This window comes from Egretta garzetta, unplaced genomic scaffold, assembly GCF_000687185.1.
Source record: "Egretta garzetta isolate BGI_Z169 unplaced genomic scaffold, ASM68718v1 scaffold480, whole genome shotgun sequence".
NCBI classification, from domain to species: domain Eukaryota; kingdom Metazoa; phylum Chordata; class Aves; order Pelecaniformes; family Ardeidae; genus Egretta; species Egretta garzetta.
In genome coordinates, this window is record NW_009258312.1 from 176993 (window position 1) to 204481 (window position 27489).

The 27489-nt window shown below is 36.2% G+C and overlaps 1 protein-coding gene across 1 annotated transcript in view; it reads right to left on the bottom strand.

Annotated features, from left to right (window-relative positions):
- The window catches only part of LOC104126726 (contactin-associated protein-like 2), an 838919-nt gene that overhangs the window by 150435 nt on the left and 660995 nt on the right, over nucleotides 1-27489 (bottom strand). The window contains exon 9 of the mRNA XM_009639331.2: nucleotides 25677-25826. Within this exon, the coding sequence (XP_009637626.2) occupies nucleotides 25677-25826 (150 nt within the window). The remainder of the gene's footprint in view (nucleotides 1-25676; nucleotides 25827-27489) is intronic.

Below are 27489 nucleotides of genomic sequence, written 5' to 3' on the forward strand. Positions count from 1 at the left end.
ACGTAGCCATGGTGCAACATCATACTGATACATTCAAGGCCAACTGGGGCAATAGAACTGAGGTTCTACAGGGTCACTCAGTGATGAAATGGAAAACAAAAACTGTGATATCTGGATGATGTTTAGATATTGCTATCTTTATGTGGTTTTGCCTGGAAAAAAAGTCTTGGAGGAACACCAGGACTACAGCCCCTGTCTTTGTATAGCATGACTTTTGCAACAACTGTTCCCCCAGGATGGTGCATTTTTTCTCCACCTTCTTTATTTCCATGAGTATACAAAACTCACAGTGTTTGACATGCTGCTTATTTAAAGAAAAAAATATTTTTAGCACTTTGAGGCATTTGGCTCATCTCCTATATATCTGGAACTTTCTCACTTGGATAAGTGCCATGTACCAGATGACATGATCAGGACCTTTCTACTTCATTCATATGTTTTAAGTAGTCTTTCATGTGCAATCCGGGTTATGAAATACTTGGCAATACTTGGCAATGTTAGCTATACACACAAAGCATACACACAGGGATATTTTTATTTTTCTTTTATCATACTTTCTTCTCAGTCATATAAAACTTTTTAAAATGGCATTTTCAATGTACCAGAAATGAGCCATGACATAGCTCATGTATTAGACTTGTCCCTTAGGAGGAAGAAATAATTGTCCTCTAGAATCTTAAAAAGAGGACTGAAAGGACATTTAAAATCTTACCAAATTCAGCTTACCTAGTTTATTGATGGCAAAGATGAGCTTTCTTTTAAAACACTCTGAAAAGATGCGTTTTTGCTCTGCTAACGTTTCAAAACCACTGGACATATTTAGCACATAGTGTGGTTTAGACTGGTAGATTGCCTCCAAGAAGGAGATACTAGATCATTCTTGATTGTGAACACACCACCTTCACATCATTTCCAATAAGCTCACAGGGCAGAAAAATTTGGCTTTTGTCCATTCAAGTTTTTACATATGCAAGAAACACCGCACTGGTCTATCCATCCTAAAAACCTCTCTTTGGCAGTGCCTAGCTGCACAGTGATACTTCTCCATAACACTCTCTTGACCTTGAGAAAGTTGCCAATTAGAGAATTCCTGAGTCAGAAGTGCTGTCTGTATTTAATAGCTCTCAATGGGAATTAAAGGAAAAAAAACAATTTCTCTTTGGTCACATTTAATCATCCCCAGCATCTCATGGCATGGAGTGCCATAGCTTGACTACACAACATACAAATGATCACCTCTTTTCCCAGGTTTTGAGGCAAAACCCTGCTAATTATATGGGATGTCTCCTACTTCTTGTTCTGAAAGAAACTGCAACCAATTCCTCTTCACCCTGACACTTCTGATTTTAAAGAGATCTATTGTATCAATCACATTTTCCAGCCTTAGTCCATTTTTGTTTCTGCTTGTACAGACGGTGCCTCATGACTATGACCATGTCACCTTCTGTTTTGAAGATACAGGTATTCTACAGCTTTATGCAATGATGTTCTCTAATTTGTTTTCTATGCCTTTCCTAATTAATCTTGTCAACTACTTTTTTAACAACTACCAAGTTCTGATCTGATGTTTTCTACTGTAACCCCAATAACTCACTCTTAAATGGTAAGTCAGCTTAGAGCCCATGAATTTATTTGTAAAATTCAGATTGCTTTTTTGTGCATCATTCAACTCTCCTCTACATCAAATTTTATCTAAGTTTATGATTTCATCAGTCTTTTAAGATCCTTCTGAAATTCTTCATTGTTAGTTATTGAATTACTTCACTACCCAGAGTGTGACAATACTGAATGCAAACTTTGTGGGCTCATTATTCACTCAACTTTTCAATTTTATTTTAGCGAACACATAAAAATTCTCAGTACAGAATTCTGTTGAATCTACTTTGACTGTGGCAATGACCACATATTCCTACTGTGTGTCTCCTATCTAATACCTGCACAAGGCAGATGTATCAGTGCTTATTGCCACATAAGCAATTCTGATAGCATCTTTGACACCCAGTCATGACATTCATTATGCCAGGTGCTGTGTCCATGAGAATACACCAGAGGTGGATAAATCAGTGTTTATTAACAGTAAATTCACACTAGAATAAAAATATCTTAAAGATCATTTAGAGAACTCAGACTAACACTAGCATGTTCTGTTAAAGATCACTTTGTCCCCAGAACACTTAAAAAATAAATTACATATAATCAACATCACTGGAAAAGTCAGAGGCAGACACACAAAGTGGTATGATTAAGATTTTACATCATACCCAGCAAATGAAAAATAACTGTTCATTCACAGTCTGTAAAGCCTTCAGCTAGGCCACCTGATCTTCAACATATCAGCCTTCTAGCACCTACAGAGTTGAAAATATTTTGGTGTTTGTTGGATCATACTCAGCTGCCCACATATGAGCACAGTGGGAATTAATAGACATCCTGGCTAACTCACCAATATCATTAGGTATCTTGGGTAAGTAAGAAACTGTGTTAGCATTCTGTTCTTGCATTTTGTAATGTGACAATTAAAACTCTGTGTTCAATGGTGGGGGTAGGGGGAGAGGGAGGAGAATAGAGAGCAGAAGGGTTTTTTTTCTGTTTGTTTAGCCTGCCGCTTGGGATTGGCAGAGATGAAGAGTGCCAGCTGTGGATTTTTCTTTTGCTGCTTTATTCAGAGCTAAATTGGGTATTTTTACATAGAAAATTTCCACAGGCAGCATATGCTGTGCTAAATGTTTTGAGCATTTTGATCCCTAGATGTATATACTGTCTCTCCCAGGTATGAGCGACATCATTTAACACCTTGTGATGTTGGGTAAGATGATACACATGGCAATAAAGGTGATAGACTAAAATGAAACTAAGACAGTGCAATTCACCAAACTTTATGAAGCACCACATCTGGTGTCATGAAAAGCTAGTAAAGGCATTAACAAAAAGATTTTCCTCTTCAAAGTTTCGTAAAATGGAAGTGCAATTTCCCTTTGGTTTCTTCTTCTTTTCAGTTCCTAAAAATGGTATTGTTCCAGCTCTAATATCAAGTACATCATCATATAAGTTCAGTTAACAACCTGTCTTACTCTCACTGCATCTCAGGCCTTTCCATGTTCCAGGGGCAAGATGCTTATGTATAAAATTCAACATGTTAATTCACACTGGACTGTATGAGTATCTTTATTTAAGCTTCTCTTTGCATATGTCCACACACAGGACTTCACTAAAGAAAACTAATGTCTCAGAGTGAAACTCACAGAGATTGTTGAGTTTCACCTCATCCCCACCAAAATGTTGGAAAAACTGTATACTAACCACCCCTCTCCAGTGAAAATTATTTGTGTTGAGGAAATTCACAAGCCTTGAAATGAAACAGACTGAGTGTTGTGCTTTTAATGAAACCAAGCTAGTTAAACATGGTTTGGGGTTTAGCGCAAATACATCGCATAGCTAAATAGGCCAAAGATGCTTTGTAGTTTAACCCTCTAAAAGCCAGCCAAAGCAAAAAAGCAACCACATAAGTGTTGTTAGTTTCCTTTTTCCATCTGCTCTGATTTCGCATGGTATTTGCTCTTTAAAGCAATAGGTTTTAAGGTACGACTCTCTTCAGTCACTGAATGAGTAAGGAAAAATTCATGACTTGACACCATTGCAAAATATCTAACTTTAGGCACTGTATTTTTAGCAGTGGTGGTATATTTTGTCTTCTTAAAAATCAGTGTATTTATATCATGTCTGTGAGACATCTGATTAGAGGCAGGTGGGAACACTTCTTTTACCAATGGTACTCTAAATTTTGGTTCTTTTGCTTAGTAATGAAAACTGAACAAAACAGACCTTTTGTCAATGTCCTGTTAAGTATTGAAGAAAAAATGTCAAAGTGCTTTCACAGATGAGTTGTCATGACTACTGAAAACAATCTATGTAGGTAGTAAGAAAGTAGAAAGTGCACTCAGGGAAGAAGACTCTGTAAGTATATTTCCTTTACGAAAATGCAGAGTAGCGAAGCTAAACTTCATGGATGCACAAGTATCTATAGTTAATTTCTTAATTTAACATTATGCTCTTGAATAAAACTAACGCAGATTGACTATTTTCTGTCTCACCATCCAGATGTTACTTGAATTTATTCCTGATACAAGGATATTGCCTTCAGCAAAGATGAACATTCGTTCGTGACCTTATCTTTAGGAATCTGAGGCAGACTACAGACTTTTCTTTAAATCTGAAGGAATGTCAAGATATATCAGCAGAATTTCTATTCATTCATAGATGATACAAAACCAGTTTCAATATATACAAAAATAGCCACAAACTTCCAGTAAACACTGAAAACTGCTTATGGTGCTCTAAAATACAGAAAAGAGAGATAGCTCTTGAGGAGAAACTCTTAAAAACGTGTGAACAGGATCTGTAGAACAGATGTACATGGGAGGGCAGTATATGCTCCTGAAATGCAAATGTGTACACATTTGAATGGTCTAATTTGAGGATAGCCATAGCCCAAGGTCCATATGATCCAGAAAAACAAGGAGAAAGCAACAACAAAAATCTGCTTCAATTATGAGGTCAGGGTAACATAACCTGAGAGCTTTCTGCCTTCCTTATACTTTTTACCACATTCCCAAAGTTTTTGACAAATTTAATTTCCTTTCTACTGCTCAACACAATTTAAAGCAGATCGAAAGTATCACTAAAAAAAAAAGAAAAGAAAAAGAAATTCACTTACAGAGAAAGTAGACTAGTAATAGAGTACCTGACTGTTTCCTTCCTGCATGAGTAACTCATCACAAATATCCCAGGGTGGTCGGGATTTAGAGAGTTCCTACTGCTGTGATCCATGTCCTGACTAATTCATCTACTACTGCTTTACACATGGTTATCTAGTAATGTACTAGGCAAATTATACTGAAACTGGGACTTCAGAGAAGTTAAATCTAAGCTCTTTGAGATGATCTCTGCACATCTGACCTCCTTCCATGCCGCTTAGATTGATGCAGCCCAACAGCAGGGATCAGCAGGGCACTCCGGCCCTCTCGTGATGGGTCACAGGTTGGAGTTATGCTTCTACCACTTTGTCTGTTCCAAATTTGGGATGGTAATTCAGAGAAGCTGATGGTGAGTAAAGTTACTCCAAAACTACATTGACTGAGGGCAAGTGCTGGGTGAAAGAGAAAGTGGGCAATCCCAAGCACAAGCACACACATTGATGAAAGCAACAACTCTTTTTTCCCTATCAGTTGCCAAAAGGAACAAGGCATGCTGTTTCCATATGATGCTTCCCAGAATGTGTGGAAGTTTATGAGAGGCAAGACAGTCACAACCAAAACAACATTCTCTTTGCATCATGAAAATATTTTGCTACATTCCTGTAGGTTGTATTTTCAAGACTTTCTGTTACATAAGATGAACCATCAGTTTTTTAAGGGGTCTCCATGTACTTCTATTTTAATGCATGGCAAATGGTCAACAGGGGGTCTAGCATACCAAACTGCCTATGTCAAATTGTGTAGCTGACACAAGCACAAATAGTGATGCCAAATGTCCTGGCTTTTTTGTGGAAGTACAGTTGAGATCCAAGAAAAAATGCACAGGTTCCAGGTAGCTGAACCCTTCTAGCACATGCTGTGAAAGCAGCACTCATTTTAACTATGTAGACTGTGGGCACTTTTGGAAGAGATATGTTCCTGCGCTCATAAATATGTTTCTTTGCAGAACACGATCTATTTTTAAAGGTTTTCAACGCTATTGCTTGATATTTAGACTTTTCCCCACAAGAGAAAAGTAGTTGAGAGGATTTTCCATATGTCTTAGGTCTATTCAAAAGAAAGGCTAATATTCATGAGTTAAAGAAATTAGACCAAGGTCCCAGATGAGGTCGAACCAGAGGACAGGCATGCATTAACCCCTTCACAAAACCTTTTAATAACTATGACTAAAAATGGTCTTTTGCATGACTAACCTTTGATAAGCTAGCAGAGGTATGACAAGCACCTTTATTGACAATACATTCTCAAAGATTTCAAATGAAGTAAATACTCTGGAACAGCCTGATAAGGGCCTGAAGCTCAGTTTATGTTATTGTTAGTTACCCACAGGGAGAACCTTTTTCACACATGGTCACAGCTCAGGCAATCTGATCCTTTTTATGTAGTATCTTCTGCTTTTTCAAAGAAGGCCAATCCTAACATATTGAAATGGTCTAATGTCAGAACACAAAGATGGCTTGTCAAGAAACATGAACATAAAAATAATTAAACATAATGTAAAGGAAGATTTAGATTAATCAAATCCAAATTGAGCAGGTAGCACACTTGGGAATAATTCCTCTTATTAATCAAATATGTTTTAAGCTTCTTGGGCCACCTTCTACCTTATTTAGATGTGTTAAGTGTCTAATGCTTCACAATTCCTTTTGTAGCCACAGCTTCTGAGATATGTAGGAGACAGGAGAAAAGCAAATTCTTCTGGACCACTGTTGTGAACAGGTTCTATCATCTGAGGCTACCCCACTGGCATAACCTCATCCCAAGAAACTGCAGACCCCACTCAGTAAAGAGCAATGATTAATTTAGTATTTTAGAGCCCTGCACCTCCAAATTCCGAGTAACAGAAAACACTGGCAACAGTTCTGTGGACTCCCAGTGTCTGGTCTTTTCCTGGTTTGGATGTCAATATGATCCATCTTCAAGAAGATTAACTGCAAAAGGGAAAAAAAAAAAAAGAAAAAAAAAAAGAAAAAAAAGGAGCTAATGTCCTCAACAGAATACACAGGAAAGGGAAGAGAATTAAGCTCATGAAGAAATTAAGAATAGAGAATAAAGTAAAAGTTTGAAAAGTGTACCAGAAGATGAGCAATTCAATGTAATAGCTGCAGGACTCTGACTCTCTTTCTTTCTTATTTTTAATTTGTTGGATGCTACACTGGAGTTTTTCTCCTTTATTTTGTTAAAAAGTTCAGCTCTCATCCATCATCTCTGCACTACTTAATACTGTGAGATTAAACTTTCTCATCATCACTATTATCACTTTTATTTAATCACTTATTTTCTTCAGGGTCAGAAGAACTTCTCCTGATTTGGTTTACTCAGTGCTACAGACTAGTTTTGCCCCATGCTGATTCAGCAAGAATTCAATAGTTTAATGCATTTGCAACTCAATGGATCACCTAACTAGCAGCCTTCTAAAAATGAAATGAGTTAATTACATATAACTTCTTCAGAAAGATTAAATGATAGCCAATTCACTTTCCCAAGGCAATTTTTATTTCCACCACAAATCACTGCTCTTTGTTCCACATGTATTTCCCACCATGCAGCTATTGTAAATCTACTGGAGACATGAATGTCAGGCCATGTAAACATGGTTGTTCATTGTGTGCCTACTTAAACAGCCCAAGCAGGCAGGTCTAGAGATTTCAATGGACCTATACTTACACCTCTCAGGGCTATCACAGGAGGATGATGGATTTGGAGCAGCTCTGCAGTAATTTATAAAATGGTGTTATTTGTCTGACTATTGAGAATTGTATGAACAGTGGAACGATATGGGTTAATGCAAAAGAAAGCTGTCTGTGGAAAAGACAGGAAGGAACAAAATGACAAAAGTCTCTTCTCACCAAATATTTGAGAGTTATTAAGGAACAATACCAGAGTTACTAGCTTTGATTAGCTTTTGCCTTCTGTCCAGTCAACCTTTACAGTAACTTTTGCATAGAACATGAAAAGTCCATGAACACAGGCAAACAGACAAAACTACTGGTAGGATGAAATAGGACAGACTTCTGAAAAGAGAAGCGGTTCCCTTTGCCCTGAGGGAAGGCCACATCTCTGTAGGGATATGAGTTTAGGTAAACAGAGCAGCATTGCGTTAGTAGAGATATATTAATGTACCTTGTGGTGCTTTGTTTTGGTTTTTTTTAGCCTTCCTTTTTCTCCAGGATCATTAATTTTACTAAAAAACCAAATAATGTCATTTTATGACCCACTAGTCTTACACTGCAAAAAGAAAGCTGCTACAGAGTACCGTAGCCAAGCTAGAAATTGGGCAGTCATGCTCTCCAACTCTCCTCTGCAGTAAAAACTAACGTATGAAAGTGGATACCTAGAGTTATACAGTCAGAAAGAGGATAACTTCACTGTTCAGCTGTCATTCTGACATTAATCTAATGAGATCCTTAATGTGAAATTTTCAGCAATTCATTTACACATTATTTACAAAATAAGGAACATATCCTGAAGTTTAATAGTCATTTATTGGCTATCTTACTCATCTAGAGAAAACATATTCTTTGGTATATGTACTCCTAAGACATGGATGGAAAAATAATCAAAGTTTAATAACAGCAACATTTCAGATTAAGGCATAAGCACAGCACAGACTGTTTAGTTCCTCCTTCTATGGCACTCTTGTCAATGAAAAAATATCAATCTAATGTATTTTTCAGCCTCATCTCTGGAAAGTGTCATCCTTACATGCATCTGCATTCCTTTTTGCCAGATCACTTCTGGGAGGGACATATGGGACTGAGAAAATGGCTATATTTTAAAGGAGGGAAAACAAAGGAATTGGAAATAGGAAATCTGATTTTGTTAAGATTACCTTTCAACAAAAGACTGCTTTCTGCATGGAAAGCATTCTTTCTATGTGCAAAATCTCTAGCTCTCTCCTTATTCTAATTGTTCAGGCTCTATCTGCCTTAATGTTAAAGGACTTCTGTGACACGTGGTGGTACAGCACAGAAATTATTTCTGAGATAGTCAGAACTGTCTAGAATTTACTAGGGTAATAGCTCCTACTGTAGGTGTAATTCAGCCATTAAATAGTGTAATCAGACATTTTATGATTCATCAGCATTGGTCCATTTGTTTTGACGTATAAGAAAAGTAGACATAGGGAGAAAAAACTCCATTTTTTAAGTTTCTAAGCAATATCTATGTTTTCCAGTACAGTTTTCCACAGATTTATCACTATTGTGAAGTTAGTAATAACTCTGCTAGTGCCTAGCAGTGCCACTCTGCTAGTGGTCAGGTGTAGTTAAATCTTTTAGGGATATTTCTTACATGGAGCTATACAATTTTCTCAGGAGGAGTAAAAAATCAGCCTGTATTGAAAAGTATTTCTACATAAAGGTAGAGAGATAATGACATGGAGTAAAATGAAACAAAAGATACATATCAAAGGAAACAATAAGTGAGGCGGGGTGTGTGGGGGAGGGGGCAGGGAACCAAGAGAGATGAGAGAAGTTAATTTAGGAAGTTTAATGATAACACTGTGTTTGCAGTGGTTTGTCACACTTTCTCATCTACCTCTTCTATTTATTTTTTTTTTTTCTGTCTCACAAGCTGATTCTCCTGTAGTCTTCTCTGATTGTCATGAACAATGTGCAAACTTTTAATTCTGGGTCATCATTAGCACCAGTCCTTCCAACCCATGCACCAAAGTGTAACTTAAAAACTCAGTGAGGTGGTGTGTGCATAGAGTATGCTTACCTGAAAACAAAGCTTTTTGGCCTTCATCCAAAAATAAAATAATTGCTCAGTAACATATTTTACATTTTAAACTTAATTTGTATTGACATATGACACCTTCCTTGAATTTTCTGTCTTCAGGATTATAAGTATAAACATCCCGTCATTTTTAAAAGCAAAGGATGCTGACAGTTCAGTGTGGATCTAAATTTTAGTGCCAGCAGTAATATGCTATCAGTATGTACCCAACCAATGCCTGGGAACTTTATGTTTTCATTTACCTTTCTTAGGGACGAGAACACATGATAAACCTATCAGAGCTACCATCCCTCAACCTCGCCTGGCAGCCTGGGTGATAGAGCCTGCTTTACATTCAGACAGAAGACAAATTAGAGTGCACTGTGCTCAGGCTTCATGCTCTCTTCTTCCAGTAGAAGACATTCATCGCTTCACCTTGATTGAGAGATACTGGGCAGTGTGCTGTGAAAGAAGGGAGGAGGATGGACTTAAAAATTAGGTAGGGGGAAGAAAAGTAAGAGGGAAAATGGTAGGAAGAATGCTGCCTAAGGAATTCCAGGTCTTATAACCAACTCTAAGTAAAAAAGCATAATACTGTGTAGACGCAGAATACAAGGCAAAGGCACATTCTCAAAAAATGCATTTCAGTTATTTAAGAAATGAATGTGTTTCTAGAATCAGATTAACCCAGAGAATGAAGGGGAAGAAATTACAAGATGCAGATATATAAGCACACCTTATCCAGTACACATTGTCCAGACTTACATTTAAGTGGGAACAAGATATTCAAATTGCTTGAGAAAGGAGCCCTTCCACTGACAAATGAGTAAGTGCATGGCACCATAACCAGCTGTCTATAAGATAGTCTGAATAATAATGATTTAAATAAAAAAAAATCCCAAAGAAATTAAGACTGATTACATTTGTACTCTTAAAAACTGCAAGACTTTTTTTTTTAATATGAAGCCAAAAGGTATTGAGGAGCAAGAACTCTATAAAGGAACCGCCTCAATGACAAACCTGCAAGATGTCTTGGTTCTTGGACACTGTTATTGTTTTAGCGCCCCTTAACTGTCTTTTAGTTCTACACCTCTTGTAGAAAGGCAGTAGAGACAGCAGCATGGCTGTGAGGTCTGAAAGCAAAGTCCTGAAGATACCCTGGATGTTAGTTCTGTTTTCACTGGAAATTATGAACAACTGGATATTTACAGCTTTAGATTATATTGTCTACACCCAAAAATGACTTGGCTACACTCTCTTTTGTCCATCTATATCTCACATGTGCACAGAGCAATGGTACTAGCATCTGCAGAATTCAACATCCCTCACAAATCACAAGTTATTTTGCATCAGTTTTCCTTCAACTTCCAAGTTAGATTAAAATACAGACTGCTTAATAATCAGGATAATTTTTATCCTTCGTCTTTCATCTCCCACAGAAGGTAACTTATTTTTATAAAAAATATATACATACATGTAGTATGGAATAAAAGAATAAATACAATCTGGCCCTCTAATCACTCTCTTACAAAATGTATTGTCTTGGCATTAATATGAAGTTAGGGGGGAGTAAGTGGTGTGTATCCCCTCAATCACACTGTTCCTGTAAACACAGAATTTGTTCATACTGATCAATGGACCTGATCAAGCAATACATAAAAACATTATTATTGATTTCCACAGCATTCATTCTGTTTTGTAATCTATACAGTGTTCACAGAGTTAAGCACTTCTCAGCAATGCTTTAAGCAGCTTAATTAATGCCATTTCTATTATACTGCAAGAGTTAACATTTTAAGATTGTGAGTTTTCATATAATTCAGAGTGATATTTTAAGTACAACATGCTTCTTTTCTTCCTCTAAGTGTTACTTCACCATCTATCTCTGGCACTCATATCTTGGCAATGATTCTATGACATTTGGCAGCGTCAGTACAACACAAATCCTAGCTGTGAAACCATGGTGCATCCCTTCTCCACCTCTAAGGTTAAACCTGCTTCATCACTATCTGATATACACAATGCAGCATATATGAAGTCTTTCATGCCAGCTATCAATTTGCAAATAAGATTCTGAGATATGTAAATATATTACTTTATGACATGAAAACCCTTAGAAGGAATACAAGTTTTGTTTTTCTTAAAAGTATACCTCTCTTTATAGGTTGTGAAATAATGAACCTGAAATACTGAAGTATATTCCTTTTCCTCCCTTTCTATACAACTGTTATTTAGGAAAACAAAGAAACTCTCAGGAAATTATAAAATAGCTATTCTTTTATTCTTCTTGAGTTGAAAAATTAGCCTTCTCTCAGTTTAAAAATAGTTGCTCTTGTCTGTTAGTAAAACAAAAAGTCATTCTATTTTATGTTTACCTAAAATTATTTCATTCTTGAACACAGTACCATTTTTGTATTATTACGTATTTTATTAATACAAATCTTTTTCTATAATTTCTGCAAATTAACTGCTTGTCAAAATATATTAATAACCAGGAAGATTCAGTCACATTACTCTTTCAAGAGCATTCATTGCAGAGCATCTTCAAAGCATATTCCTGGATGTGCCATCTTTATCCCTTGTGCATAAGATGATTCATTTGTAATAGCATTAGTATCAATAACAATAACTGAAATTTTATTTGCATTGTTTCATCCTTTTATAAATATAAACTGACTCACAAATACCCTTTAAAGAAGTCTTGCAGTAAGTCTCTCAGATTGTAATTTATTAAAGTGGAAACCTAAGTAATTTATCAGAAGACACATATGCAACAAATATTTTCCTTAGGAAGAAAAGTCAGCAAATTGTTCATAAAGGAGATAATAAAATTCTTGCACTTATTTATTATAGGAAATTATTTCAGAATTTCATCAGTGAGTAAACAAGTAATTTGTTTTCAATTTACAAACTGAAATTCTATTCACAATTAAAAGTTCATTCTGTTTTGGTTTTGTCTGTAAGTCACATAGTATTGTCTCTGTTATCTTATTGGGGTGTTTCTGTAACTTACTAACTAATGTATCACAAACTGGAAATTACAGGATGATATTTTTATACCACATATATATGTATATACAATTTGCAATTAATGATGTCTGGAAAGCATATAAGTCTTCCAAAACAGGGACAAAATATTTTAAATGCCTTTATACATGTAACAAACACAACTTACATTTCAAACAGCATATTTGTTCATAAAACTATTCCTTTTTCATGCAGTATTGCTTTTACAACAGCTCAAATTCCAAAACTGACAAATGAACATAAAACACTTTCAGTAAATATGCAGCCATTGGGGCTTAAAATGAGATTTTCTATAATTATTTCTAGTAATAAAAAACTAGGACTTGAATATTCAAGGAAAATTAATACAAAAATATTGTAAATAGAACCAAATGTCCACAGCCATTTTTTAATTAGTCACCCCCAAATTAGTACTTTTAATCTCATTTTATACATAGCTGAACTGAACAGCAGATACTAAATGGCTTGCTAAGAATCACATACAGACATACTGGAATGTGTTGAACCCTCTCCAAATCACAAGCTTTATTTTCCCCAGGGTAGACTTTAAGAGTATAAAGGGGAAATCCACTTTTATCTTACAATCTTTAATTTAGACTAGAAAAAAAAGTTATTGAAAATGTCAAATATACACTCATTATCAACTAAGATAAAAATGACAGTCACCAAAGATAATAAATACAAAATGATTCCACCATGTTAAAGTATAATTTTTAGGAAATTTTAATTTCAGTGATTAAATATAATAATTTATAAATGCTAAATAGTGCTTCACTATAACATAACACTTCATAGAATAGAAGGGTGCATTAAATGAAGCACAAAAGCTTTGAATGAAGCACAAAACCATTATAAAGTTCATGCAGATTAAAGCATTCACCTCAGCTTGTTAAGTGTTGGGCCTGACAATATGAGGTGAAAAAAGGGAATGAGATAATTCATGTATTTTTAAAAATGTTTTATACATTTGTACTAGTCATTTTTTGTTCAATATACATTTTTATTGTAATCCCTGCACATATAATAATCAAATTTATAATTAATTTTATTTTAAATTATCTATGCACTTTGTAGATTTTTTTTTTAATTTTTTTTTTTACTTTCATTACAAGCAAAATATTTTTGAAACAGTCTTAGACGTATGATACAGGCAAAATACTGCTATTTATTTCACTAAGCAAGGATGTCTTACATACAGTTTGTAAGCTTATGAGCTGTTGAAAGTTAATGAAACTGCAGATCAATAGGATTAGAAAGGTGAGTCACAGTCATTGTAGTCCATAAAGCAGTAAACTCTAAGGCTGTTTCTGAAACTGCTAATAACAAGATTCTTCCTGCTCTTGCATTTTCTGAAAGTAGCAAAGCAGAAGATGGAGTGAGCTGTGTAAATGAGACTAGTTATGGAGCAGTTTCATGACAAATTATGTTCTGTGTGTCATATTCCAAACTTTAAAAATATGTTGGATAGAAACAAATTTCCTTAAGATCACCCTGAATGTTGGTATCATCCTGTTGAAAACATTATTTTTTTTCCAGCACAGTAAAATCTGGGTTAGCACTGAAAGCCAAGCAGAGTCCTTACATATTTATTCTAGATTGGGGAAACAAATGTAAAGGGTAAAATATAAAGACTAGGGTAGTTGCCTAGCCACAATGATGTACTAGGAATACACTGGAGTCCACAGTAACTGCAAGTACATTTCTAATAGCAATATTATAATGTACACAACACTTTCAAAAGGTATTAAAATAATGGGAAATTTCTTTCATGCAATTAAAGAAATTTTTATTGCAAAATTGCCATGGAGATCCTTGGTTGCAGTACTTTTCTATTCTCCTAATCAAATGTGATTTTTGAAAATCTGTCTATTGATTTCAAATTACAAGGTCATTTTGGATGTCTGAATATTAATTATACAAAGTACATATGCAAACCAAGTCAATTTTTGGGGACAGGTGACAGCTATCGTGCCTGAACATAACTCTGAAAAGCTTCAATGGAAAGCTAGAAAGACCTCACATAGGGCATAATCTAGTTCTAATGCAAGTACTTGTCTATTAGAGGTCCAAGCATGGAACAGAGACAGCAACAAAAAGCTTCAAATTTCACATGCCTGTATGATATTCGGGGATTGTTTCCACAGGTAGATTGCACCAGCTATTGAGTTTGAATCTTCATTTGAGCATCAGAATGTTGAAACACTAGGACAAAGGGTTTAGGCTTCTTTATAAAATCAAACTCATTCCATTTAACATCTTTTTAATGTGCATGCATATACGCATACATGGTTGTGTCATTTTGTAGACTCATCTCGGTGGTTTAGGACACATTTCAAATGCAGAAACACGAACCACTACTTTTATGCAGCAAAATATAGCCATCAACCCAAACAAGAATTCCACTTACCAAATGACAGGTGGATACAATGCAGTGATATTTGTATAATTCTGGGCACTAGCATAAGAAATTGTTACAATCTCATTGTTAATACTTGTAGGATTCCTGAAAAGATCACTCACTGCATTTTCACCTGTCCTATTTGATTTTTTTTCATATCATAAATATAATAAAGTCTGTTTAAAAATGAAATAGGAATATATAACAGACAAAAAGAGCCCTACTATTCTCAAAAAGATTTAAGATTCATTTATTATTCCAGTTGTATAATTCCTCAGTGACCTTTCTTCAACATGCATCAAGATATGCACCATTCGATCTCTTTGTGCTATCCCAAGCTTTTTCATCAGATATCCAGAGAATAACTGTGAGTCACTAGCAGCATAAGAACTGTTTATTCACACCATGATCTTTAAGACATTCATATAATAAAAGGTGGTAAACTTTCCCTCCCACTCATGTTTTCTCTTCTCCTTTAGCTAAGTTCTTGATAAAAGGCAGTATTGAGAATGCAATCAAGTAAAATGCAACAAGGAAAAGCTCTTATCAAGTCTATGGAGAACACAAATTGCAAAGACAGTAAGAATAAAAGAGAGAATTTCAAGAAAAGCAAGCAGGTCAGACTTTGGGCAACCTGTTCTTATATGAATGAAAATCATGGGAATGTGGGATCTGAACATCTCTTCAAAATTCCATTTGGTTTGGTTATGATGCCAGTGAAACCACAAGAGGCCTAATTAATTAAAAAAAAAATGTTCTAAAGCTCCATAGAAAGCTTCTAACTTACATAATTAAGTATAAGAATTAGTTTTCAAAAAATTAACATTAATCTGTTGGAATAAAAAGATTATGAAAAAATGACAAGAAAGTACAGAAAGTCTGGTCACTAAGAATTATGAAAATGAAGTAAGTGCAAGAAGCAGATGAAGCATTTTCAAGCATCATTAAAGCTTGAGTCTTTCTGAGGCCTCATCTACTTGGAAAATGATTCACAAGGAAATATCCCTAGTGCCAATCTAGAGAGTACTTTTGTTGTTATAGATTAAAGCAAGATTCTTCTTAAACAAACACATAAACGTCACACACACTGCTATTCTACAATAGTATTTGGCTTGTTCTTATTGATAAATAAAAGTTGGTTTACTGAAGAATTTTCAGTCATTGTGTATTACCAGTCGCAGTGTCTATTCTCACCTGGATTTGTTGGACAAGATCAAATGATAAGCACGCAAGTCTCAGTCCAGAAGCAGAAAGTCTGTAAAATCGCTTCTCAGGATCATTCAAGTTAAGCATGCACTTGGCATCACGGGTGATGAACTAAAAGAGGCTTAAGAGTATCTTTTATTGCCATGGCAACAGATCTAGTTTCACTTGTGTCCAGTTCAGAATATAACCTTGACAATGACCATCATCCTTCAAAAGTGTCCTGTTTCTTTTCTTCATTCATAAACACAGGATTTGTTAATAGCTACACAGTTAGTATATATGCTAATTGTCCAATCGCAGATAAATTGCTCTTAGGAAAAAAAAAAAAAAACAAAAGAAAAAAAAAGGATTGTGGCCATGCAGTGAATAGGCTCAATGAGTGTCTTTGACAGGACTCAATAAGACAAAATGGTCTAGTCGTTTGCTGGTTAACTATCAATTCCCTCCTAATGAGATCACCAACATTACCAGAACTTGTCCACCCCAAATTAAAGTAAACACACTTTGACACTGACATGGTAATTTAACGCCCTTAAACTGGGCAATAAGCCAGTTGCCATCAGCAGTCCACACTGGAGATTTGTGCATCTCCAACTTGTTACTTCCCACCGCAAAGTATTATATGAGTTCAGTGCTTTGCTGATAGGAGAAAAACAAGGCTTTAAACATTCTGTTTCAGCTTCACAGTTCAGTTTTGCCAATTTATGCAGATAAATCAGCTCTAAGCCACTGACTGTGAGATTCAATAAAGTTCTTTCTTTGGAAAGATATAAGCCCTTAAAATCTACTTCATGATTTATAACAGCATCCCTAATAAGTGTTCCTGTTAGAGCCCTAGACTGACACTTTTATATGATGGGATTTGTTGTCTTCAGTGAAAGGTGATAATAACAGCCTGGGACTGTAGGCATGCAAGGATTTAATTGACAGCCTGTCCTAGACACAAAAGGCTACCTGCAGTTTGCCTATATAGTAGAAGCAGCAGACAGTAATTATAAATTTAATTGGAGCTCCAGCCAGGTTTCATACATGAGCCAGTATTTACAATCAACAGTGAGAGCTGTTCTCAGCTTAGACCATATGAGTCAGTCAAGCTTCTTATCTGAATGACTGTATTTTTGCTCTATTGCCCACTTTCACAAACAAACACCATATTTTGGTGAGTTCTGGCATATATCCTGATTTTTTTTTCTCCTGTTATACATTTATGACTCATTAAACCATTACGAAGTTATTCATGTTTACGATTATATAGATAGGTAGATTTTCTGAAACATGTGAGTCAGTTGTCTGACTAACACCAGAATCAATGGCAGGTAGACATCTTCTTGCTTAGTGTTGTTTACAATATTAATAGATGCTCATTTACATACTTAAAACATTGAAATGCAATTGAAAATTTGGCTCATGTTTAGAGTGGGTGGGAGGAAAAGGGGAGGCTGAGGTAGGTTCTATTATTTTAAAGAGGAAAATCACAGATACTTTAACACCTGTAGAAAATCCACAGAGAAGCACCAGTTAAGTCCCTCTCCAAAACAACAAAAGCCTCTGAAAACAATATAACCTATTGATGACACCAAGAATTTACCTTTTCTTTCTTTTTCTTTTTTCCTGTAGGTGCGTTGAATTGTGGCTGTGGACAATAAACACATTCGTATACCTAGAAGCAGAGCCAGGGTACCCTTGGAAAAAGAGATTAAATTGGTAGAAGTGCTATTCCAGTATCGATTAGTGTTCTCCACTACCTAGGAGTATGATTATTTTCACACACCAGGAAAGCATACATGTTTGTTTTTCAAAACACAGTTCAACACACTCACACAAACATATTTGTGATTCCTAATGCCATCAGTAGACTACATTATTTTCAGTGTTCTAAAACCATACGGCCCTAATTAGTACTGTCTAGTGATTAGCACTGGTTAACATTCCTCCCAACATTCACTGCTTATTGAAATACTTGCCCTTCCCCTCCTGAAGGCAGTTTTTTCAGCTACTAGTACCAAAGACCTTGTAGCTTGACCTATTAAAGCATCAGCAAGAGGGTCATACAGGTTATAGGTATAATTGTCACTTTTGAGTGCATCTCCAACAGCTCTTTTCCAGGTCTTCACCAGACATTTCCTTCTCCAAAAGTTTCCTTTTCAGAAGTGTTAGTAATTTTTACAAGTCCTTTTCCTTTCCCTTCAGAGTCAATAGCTATACCATATAGGAAATTTCCTCTATTTTTAATTTAATTTTCTGTAATATTCAGAGACTTGATACAATTTGCTTCTGTCTGAGACTCAGCCAACAATATCCCTACTGTATTTAGTGAAAAACGAAATAAATCATATACACACAGAACTAGAGACAATGGAGTTCCATTAGGTCAGTTTACTTGGTCCCACACCCATGCAGATTTACCCTCTATGGTATAAGTTCTTCCTCATTCTTTGTTCTTTCTTGGTTTAAAATGTCAATAAGAGAAAAGAAAATGTACTGAAAAATGTGTTGTTCTCTTATCTGCCGCACCCAGAAATTTGCTTTAGTGCTGGCAAGAAAATAAAGCAAAAGAGATTCAATTAGAATCATAGAATGTTTTGGGTTGGAAGGGACCCCTAGAGGTCATCTAGTCCAACCCCCCTGCAGGAGCAGGGACACCGCTAACTAGATCAGGTTGCTCAGAGCCCCATCCAACCTGCCCTTGAATGCTTCCAGGGGTGGGGCCTCCACTACCTCTCTGGGCAACCTGTTCCAGTGTTTTACCACCCTCATTGTAAAGAATTTCTTCCTTATATCTAGTCTAAACCTACCCTGGTTTAGTTTGAAACCATTACCCCTTGTCTTGTCACAGCTGGCCCTACTAAAAAGATTTTCCCCATCTTTCCTATAGGCCCCCTTTAAGTACTGAAAGGCCGTAATCAGGTCTCCCCGCAGCCTTCTTTTCTCCAGGCTGAAAAACCCCAACTCTCTCAGCCTGTCCTCATAGGAGAGGTACTCCAGCCCTTGGATCATTTTTGTAGCCCTCTTCCTTCACTTTATTTTTTTAAGAAACTTCTAGACATATACTCTATGCCTAACACCTTCAGCTTAGCAAGAGATTTATGTTGTATAACAAGGAGAGCACATCTCAAAACTTTATTAATTCATTTTTCAGTGGGCAGACATTTCTCATCTCTAATAGGCCTTTTCTCAAAAGCTGAAGTTATTCCAGCAAGACTCATGCTCCCATATATCCATTCCTAAGCTCACATTATCATACATTTGATCTTTTATTTGCTTGCACAAAGTATCAGCTTTCTGCCTGCACTTGTTTTTCTTCAGGAGATCAATCTATCTCCAGCATTTTTGCTTGTACTGTTGTATACAACGTGTTGGTGGATTGGCGTATTATAACATCACTAACAATACTACTGACGTTACTGAAAATTAATCACAGAATGTCACCATTATTTGGTCTCATTTGTCTAACATTCAAATTATTTGAATGAAATAAACAAAACTTCAAACATGATGAAAAACCATAAAACTCAAAGTGTTAATGGGCAATGTTGATAAACGCCCTTCAGTTCTGCCAGTTCTATAAAAGGAGGTGAATTCAGCTGTGTTTCATTGTTCATAATAGAAAAGAGCAGATGAGATAATGAGGAATTTGAATCCTGTATTAAATAGCAGAGAGAGGCTTAGGTGTCTATAATTGCCTGCCATCTTTTTTTTTGTTTTCTACTTACTACAGTACCGCTTCCTTGCTTTGCTCAGGTTTATACATTCTGCATGTCTGCATTCTTTGACTTACAAACATTCTGGATTTAACAATTCAGAGCATGAGGGCTGTTAAAAAATACAACCCATTCCAATTCTTTTATTTTCATTTCTTTTGTTTACAATTATTTGATAGGACTGACCTGGGAAGATTCCTGAAGATAAATGCTGAAGTTACAAAAAATCGCATTACACTCTGAGTTATTTTGAGTTTGCTCTGTGTTCTCATGGATTTGTATTTGAGCTTACAGTAGAGTTATGATCATGAGGAGAAAGATTTCAAATCACACTGAAAGCACGCTTTCCACAAGAAATGCAAATTTGACCATCCTGTCTTGTGGTCATACATGCAAAAGAAACAAGAGGCCACCAGAACTGAAGCCCTGATATATTAAAAATCTGACCAGCATGCAGAAATACAAATACAACTCAACATCATTGTTACTTATTCAGATGTGAGAAGCTGCAGGCTTGACAGCATGATGTCATCAGGGACATCAGTTTCCTTTATCAGGTAACAGATAACCTGAGTTGCCATGGCTTGTGTGCTGTTCATTTGTCACATTAACATCTAATAACTCAACTTTGGCTTTGCTGAACACATTTGAATTTGAGCTATAAAAAATCCCATGCCCCCTTTCTATCTCATAATACTTGCGATTACAATAGTCTGAGTGCTTTTGAAATCCCAGTGACACTACCTAGGAAGTCTGACCTTGACTATAACAGCAGTCAATAACAAATTCACACAATGATAACAATGCTTAACTTGATTTAAAATGTAGGCACACCACACAAAGGCTTCGGTTATAGATGACAGGTTCTAAGAAAAGAAGATTCACACACAGAAGAGCCCAGCACATATGAGACAGAGGAAGATATTTTTTTCTCTTTCACTCGACTTACCTCCTCCCTCCACTACCTCTAATTCTGTGGGATTTTAGACCAACAGAACTTTCAGAAACAAATTATTTCTACTCCAGAAACAACAGTCCACACAGAGTGCGTTTTGTAGTCGTACAGAAACGAAGGACTTTCTATATGCCATAGACTGGTGTCCCATAGGAAACTTACTGCATAATCCATTCATATTTGCTTGTCAGAAAAAGCAGCACACAGTGGATTGACAGATGCTCACTGCATACCTTTGCTGTCAATGAAGATTTATCACTTATACTAAGAACTCCCCTGTCCTTAAGCCAGTGAAAAGTAAATGGAAAGTAGACACAATTAAAAAGAAATGCTGTAAAATAGAAACAAGTCAAAATTATGTCTCTAATCAAGTATTTCCCCTGGGCACTAGGCAACTATTAGGTGATTTGGTGCAAGGTTAAGATGCCTCAAAAAAGTCCCTTATCTACAACAGTGCAAATGAGGTTAATGGACTCATTTTCACTCTGTGATTCACTTTGTTCTGCTTTTTTGTTTTATGCAGATAATTGGAAACAACAAAGAAACATCATTCTCTAGAGCTTAGAATGGGAAGGAAGTTAACTTCTTTCCAAAAACCAAAATTCAAAACAATAAGAGAAGCAAAATAAAACCAGTGGGGAGAGAAGGGTAATAGGCAATTAGCACCCACCCTCTCACATATACCAGCACACATTCACCCAACCTACAGAAATGCCTGATCTTAACACAGCTTCCCCTAACTCTTAGGCTTGAATAAAAGATCATTGCTATCTGTCCTTTGGGAGGATATTAGTAGTGCTGGGAGACAGCACAGGAGAGGCACAAAGGAAGCAAAAAAAAAAAAAAAGACTAACAGTACTGAACACGATTTATTCTCTGGCAGAGAAATAAAGAATCCTCTTACAATTAACTTACGATTTTTCAAAACTAGAAAAGTTAGTTCTATGAGCAGGAGTCACAAAGGATTCTGATTTCCACATCTCCTTTATTCAAATATTGCTGTACATATTGTAAAAACCTGGGTGTGGTGGTCAATGACAAGCATTTCTATTCAAATGAATGAATAAACTAAGGAATAACCAGAACATATTTAGTAACTAGTTTTGAGGAAAACAGAGACCGTCAATCAGGTCTGGCTTCTCTAAAAGGTCAAGTTTCTCAAAATGGTAGCTGGACACTGCTGGACTATCCAGGCCCAGGATTCTGCTTCATGTCCAAACAAGCTATTCTTTTGTTAGCACCATCATTGTCTACACAGTGTTCAGCTGGACCTTACTGTACCCATTGTCCTGTAAGGAGGGAGGAAGCACTCTGACTCACAGGCTTGTTCCTGCCTGTGCCCAAATTTCTAATGCCAGGAGTAAACACACAACCATCCTATGTCTGCATTCCCCCTACTATTTATGTATTTACACTGGACCGAATCATAATCAAGTTCTAATCAAAATACCATGAGTAAAATTAAGGACTTTTTCTGACCGCTGCGAACCTATCTGAGTAAAAGTCAGCTTAATATTTCTGATTTGTCTGGAATGTTTTATCATTACATTTGTTGTAGTAATGTTCTCCTTGCCCACTCAACCTTTAATCCATTCCCAATTTTGATAGATTGTCTATTTTATTATAAAACTAATATTATGGGATATCGCCAGTTCAAAGTTATGACAACAATATATAAAAATGATTATTTTTCTGAAAAATAGACACTGTCTCAAAAATTCACATTCAAGTATGTGGTACTTCTGTCACAGTAAAAGCTGTAGTTATTTTCATGGAAAAGGTCTATCTAGTGTCTGCCGAGATTTGAGGTAGTACCTGCTTTATTGTAATTACTTTTCTCTTTAAATTCTCCAAGATATTTTTGAGAAAATGTTATACTGCAGTGCTGAAATGTAACCTTTAAATCTTTTCTTCAGCAAAGACAACACCATTGCCTATAGCATATATTTGCTATATTGACATCAGGAGACCAGAATATAGGGAAACACTCTTATTTTGAAATCAGGGAAAGATAAAGTTTGGAGAACAAAACATTTGAATGCATGTAGTGTCTCTTTCAAAGATGAAGTAAGAAAATTTAAATCAGAAGAGTATACGTGTTCAGAGCCTTCTAGAAATGCTGTACAAGCTCTCCAAACACAAGTTCAGTGGACTGAGCTTTCTCAGTATTTTGTAAGATCAAAAATTATAGCAGTGGGATGGGATGAATATCATAACATTACTATCTCTAAAACTGATCATTTAAGATCTGTAGCAAAGAAATCTACTGGATTCTTCTTCACATTTAAAATTCATCATCACCAAGGAATCGATGATTCTTTCTGCTAGCCATCCAGCAGTTTGAAAAAACCATACTATCCTCTGAATTCAAGAGGCAGTTTTCCCTTTTGTAACCAATTATGCATATTTTCAGAAAAAAAGTATTTGACACTTTCTTATCTGAACTTACTCCTAATTAAACTAATGAAAACATCTTCTTCAATGACAGTAACCAAGTGGTACAAATGTTTGCAGTTCCCCACTACTGTCACCTCTAAATCCTCTTCTTGGAAGTATTATTTATTAACAGCCATAACTTGGACTGCTTATAAAGAAAAATAAGGAGGAACACATACATATAGATGGAATATAACAAAAATACCTTTGCCTCATAAGATGCAGATCATGAATATAAAGATTAAGTTTCTTACATGCATCCAAAAGACTGGATTTAAGTTGCAAGTAATCTCCAATTAACAGATAGCAAAATAACTAATATATATAGCAATATTCATGCGGGAGCATACTAAAATAAATGAGTTCCTCAGATTCAAGTCAGAGATAAAGCTTCCTCAGATTCACAGCTTGAAACAGTTAAAATGTGAAAGTAGAGTGTTGTAAATGCAGACTTATTTTGAAAGAAAATTGGACATGAAGGTTAGAACACTGCTATCCTTTTGATGCACCTTTAGAAGACCTTTCAGATTATAAAAGATAATAAGGAAAAACAAACCTCCCACAACTTAGGGTCCATGCAAAGGGACTATGTATTTGGGTGAACAGATGTGGGAATGACACTTCAGGGAATTCCTGACTGACTTTCACATCCCACTGGAACAATATCTACATGCACACTTTTTTTAATGGAAGGATGCTGGAATTATAAAGTACAGCTCAACAATTAAAAGTCAAGCAGATTTCAAAACCCAACTGAAATGACAACAAATCAACCTGTATTTTGACTGAGAAAGGGTATAAAAACCACATGGAGAAACTAGGCAATCTATCCCTCAGAACTGAAGAGTCATAGATAAAACACATTTCAGAAGAAATCAATCAATCTCTCTCCAGAAATGTAATAACGATCTGGGGATTTTACCTATGAAAATTAGCAGGATTTAACTGGTTGTATTATGTATGGCATTTCATTTTCTCCTATGTGTGGTTAATAACTTCATCTAATGAGAATGCTTCAGACTGTTCTGAGAAATTGAAGGTAGTATGTTTTGACGACAAAATAATTTTCAGGCTTCAGAATGTGACACCTGGCTACTCTAGAACTCTTATTTGAGGCAGTATGCTAAAAAAACTGTTCAGGATATTAGCTGAATTAAGGGTATTGGAAAAGACACAGGTTGCAGCAACAGGAAGTTTAACTCTTGGACAGATCAACTTTAATTTGGTAATATTTGTCTTAGACTGTGTTATCATCATTGCCACAATGTTCCCTGGAATTGTGTGTCATCAGTATCTGCAGGATTAGAATCTATTTTTAATTAACTATATATTAGTTTTGTAACATTATTTAAACACTAATTTCCATATGTATTTTTAATGGTTACACTGATAGGAGATAATGAAATGAGAATAACCTTGAAAGGATTTTTTCCCTTCCTACTTAGGGTACTTCATATGATGCCACTAACATTTCTATCACTTGGGTAATGTTATGACTATTTATAGTATCACATTTGTATTTTATTTTGATTAGATATGCACCTTGTAAAAAATCAGTTTTCAACACTGATAAATTCTACTTTTAAAATTTGTATTCTCTGCCTGAAGCTTTCATGTGCAACCTCACACATGTGGGACACTTCAAAATTACGACTTACAACTCTTTCTTGATGTTAACATTTGAGCTTGCTGAGAATACTGCTTGAACAAAGATTGCAGGTCATTGCAGAATTGGATGTTTTTAAAAAAACTTGGCTAACAGTACAAAAAATAATACTTATGCCCGAGTTAAAAAAGCCTTGATGAACTTAGCCTATAAGATAGTACTGTATTAAAAATATTTTTTCATACTAAATAGGCTTTTTAATATAGAAATTTAAATATTTAAAATTGAAGAGTTTTGATGGCCTTTTTTGATTTTCATAGATGCTAACATAGAAGAGCAATAAACATACAAGCTACAATTTGCAAGAACTTTTTAGTATATGGACTGTCAACAGAAAAAAATACTGAACAATCTAAGGTTCCAATTTATGAAAGCTTCTTAATTACCCACAGTCATGACAGCTCTTAAAGAAATCAGCAAAAGGTTAAGACCTGTCCTGAACAATGATATATTTTTTTTTTTTCAGGATTCCAAACTTGAAAAGATAAGTTTATCTCTCTTCTCAGTGCCACTTAATTAAACTACTAATGGAAAGTTTCCCTTGCAGAGAATGGTCTCTAAAATATTCAGAGATGATCTGAGAAATCATTGCAAGTTAGACTGATTCTTGAACAGAACTTCTCAGGGTTTCTTTTGCGAAGATGAGTAGGTGTAAAAAGATTCTTAAAAGTGAAATTAAGTTTAGTATTTTACTTTTTGATGAGCAGCACCTAGCCATTTTGGCCATATTAAGATCTACATGAATTAATTACATCCTGTAGATTAAAAGACAAAAACACTTTAAGCAGATATTTATTTTGTTTTTTCTTTTTACCTCCAAAGAAATATTTCTCTCCAGTCTTAACTTGTAGAGGGCTGTTTGTTCGAACAGCTGAAGCTTCATCGCCATCGATGGTGAGGACAGCAAAATTTTCCTTAGCTAGGAATCGGACTTCATGCCACTGCCCATCATTGAGACCAGAGCCTGTGTAGAACAAAAAACATTGGAACATTTTACTTAGTCCAATATTCATTATCTTCAGGTGTTTTGTGTGTCTCTCTCCCAGGCTCATTATGCAAAGTTTAATGAAGATGATATTGCAGATTCATATTGCAGATGAAATAATTTTCGTGTCATAACAAGGCATTGTTATTGAAGTAACTATTACCAAAAAATAACATTATATTATAAGTAAAAGTCTTAGAATTACAGAAGTGTCCATGCTGTCAGGTATAACTTTATAAACTACAAATGTTTTCACTCACCTTTCCCATTAAAAGGCCATATTCTACATTTTACTAATGAAGAATACATCTTAGAATCATAGAATCATAGAATCGCTTTGGTTGAAAAAGACCTTTAAGATCATCAAGTCCAACCTTTAACCTAACCCTGACATCCCACCACTAAACCATGTCCCTAAGCACCTCATCTATCCTTCTGTTAAATACCTCCAGGGATGAGGACTCGACCACCTCCCTGGGCAGCCCATTCCAGAGCCTGACAACCCTTTTGGTGAAGAAGTTTTTCCTAATGTCTAGCCTAAATCTGCCCTGGTGCAGCTTCAAACCATTCCCCCTCGTCCTATCATCTGTTACCAGGGAGAAGAGGCCGACCCCCTCCTCACTACAGCCTCCTTTCAGGTAGTTGTAGAGGGTGATCAGGTCTCCCCTCAGCCTCCTCTTCTCCACACTAAACAAACCCAGTTCCCTCAGCTGCTCCTCATATGACTTGTGTTCCAGACCCCTCACCAGCTTGGTTGCTCTCCTCTGGACATGTTCCAGCAATGCAACATCTTTCTTGTAGTGAGGGGCCCAAAACTGAACACAGTATTCAAGGTATGGCCTCACCAGCACCGAGTACAGGGGCACTATCACTTCCCTACTCCTGCTGGTCACACTATTCCTGATACAGGCCAGGATGCCATGAGCCTGTAGCGCTGCATGGGGTTGTTGTGACCAAAGTGCAGGACCCGGCACTTGGCCTTGTTGAACCTCATACAGTTGGCCTCAGCCCATCGATCCAGCCTGTCCAGGTCCCTCTGCAGAGCCCTCCTCCCCTCGAGCAGATCAACACTCCCACCCAGTTTGGTGTCATCTGCAAATTTACTGAGGGCACACTCAATCCCCTCGTCCAGGTCATCGATAAAGATATTAAACAAGACCGGCCTTAGAACTGAGCCCTGGGGGCTTAATCATTTCTATGATCAAGTTCAAAAGGAAAAGATGTTGATTAATCCATATAACTACAGTGAGTGGCAAGCCCAAAGGGCATATTATGCTCATGATTGCTGCATTTATCAAAAGCTAGGTATTTCCAAGAAAAGGGAAAGAAAAATTAGACGGGGGGAAGGCTCACATGGAAAGTGAGTTCACAGCTAATCCTGTCGTTGGGATCTGGGGTTGTTCACAGAAGATGAAGACATTATCACAGAGACAGTGCAAAACCAGCAAAAGTCTGCCAAACCCTGCAATCTTAGGCAAGTACTATCCTCCCAATACTGACAGCAGTGAAGCAGATAGATCTGTTCATGCATGCAGCATGGGAAACAAACAGGAGGAGTTGGAAGCTATCATGCTGCTAGAAAGCTACGACCTGATTGCTCTTACGGAAACTTGGTGGGACGAATCCCATGACTGGAATGTAG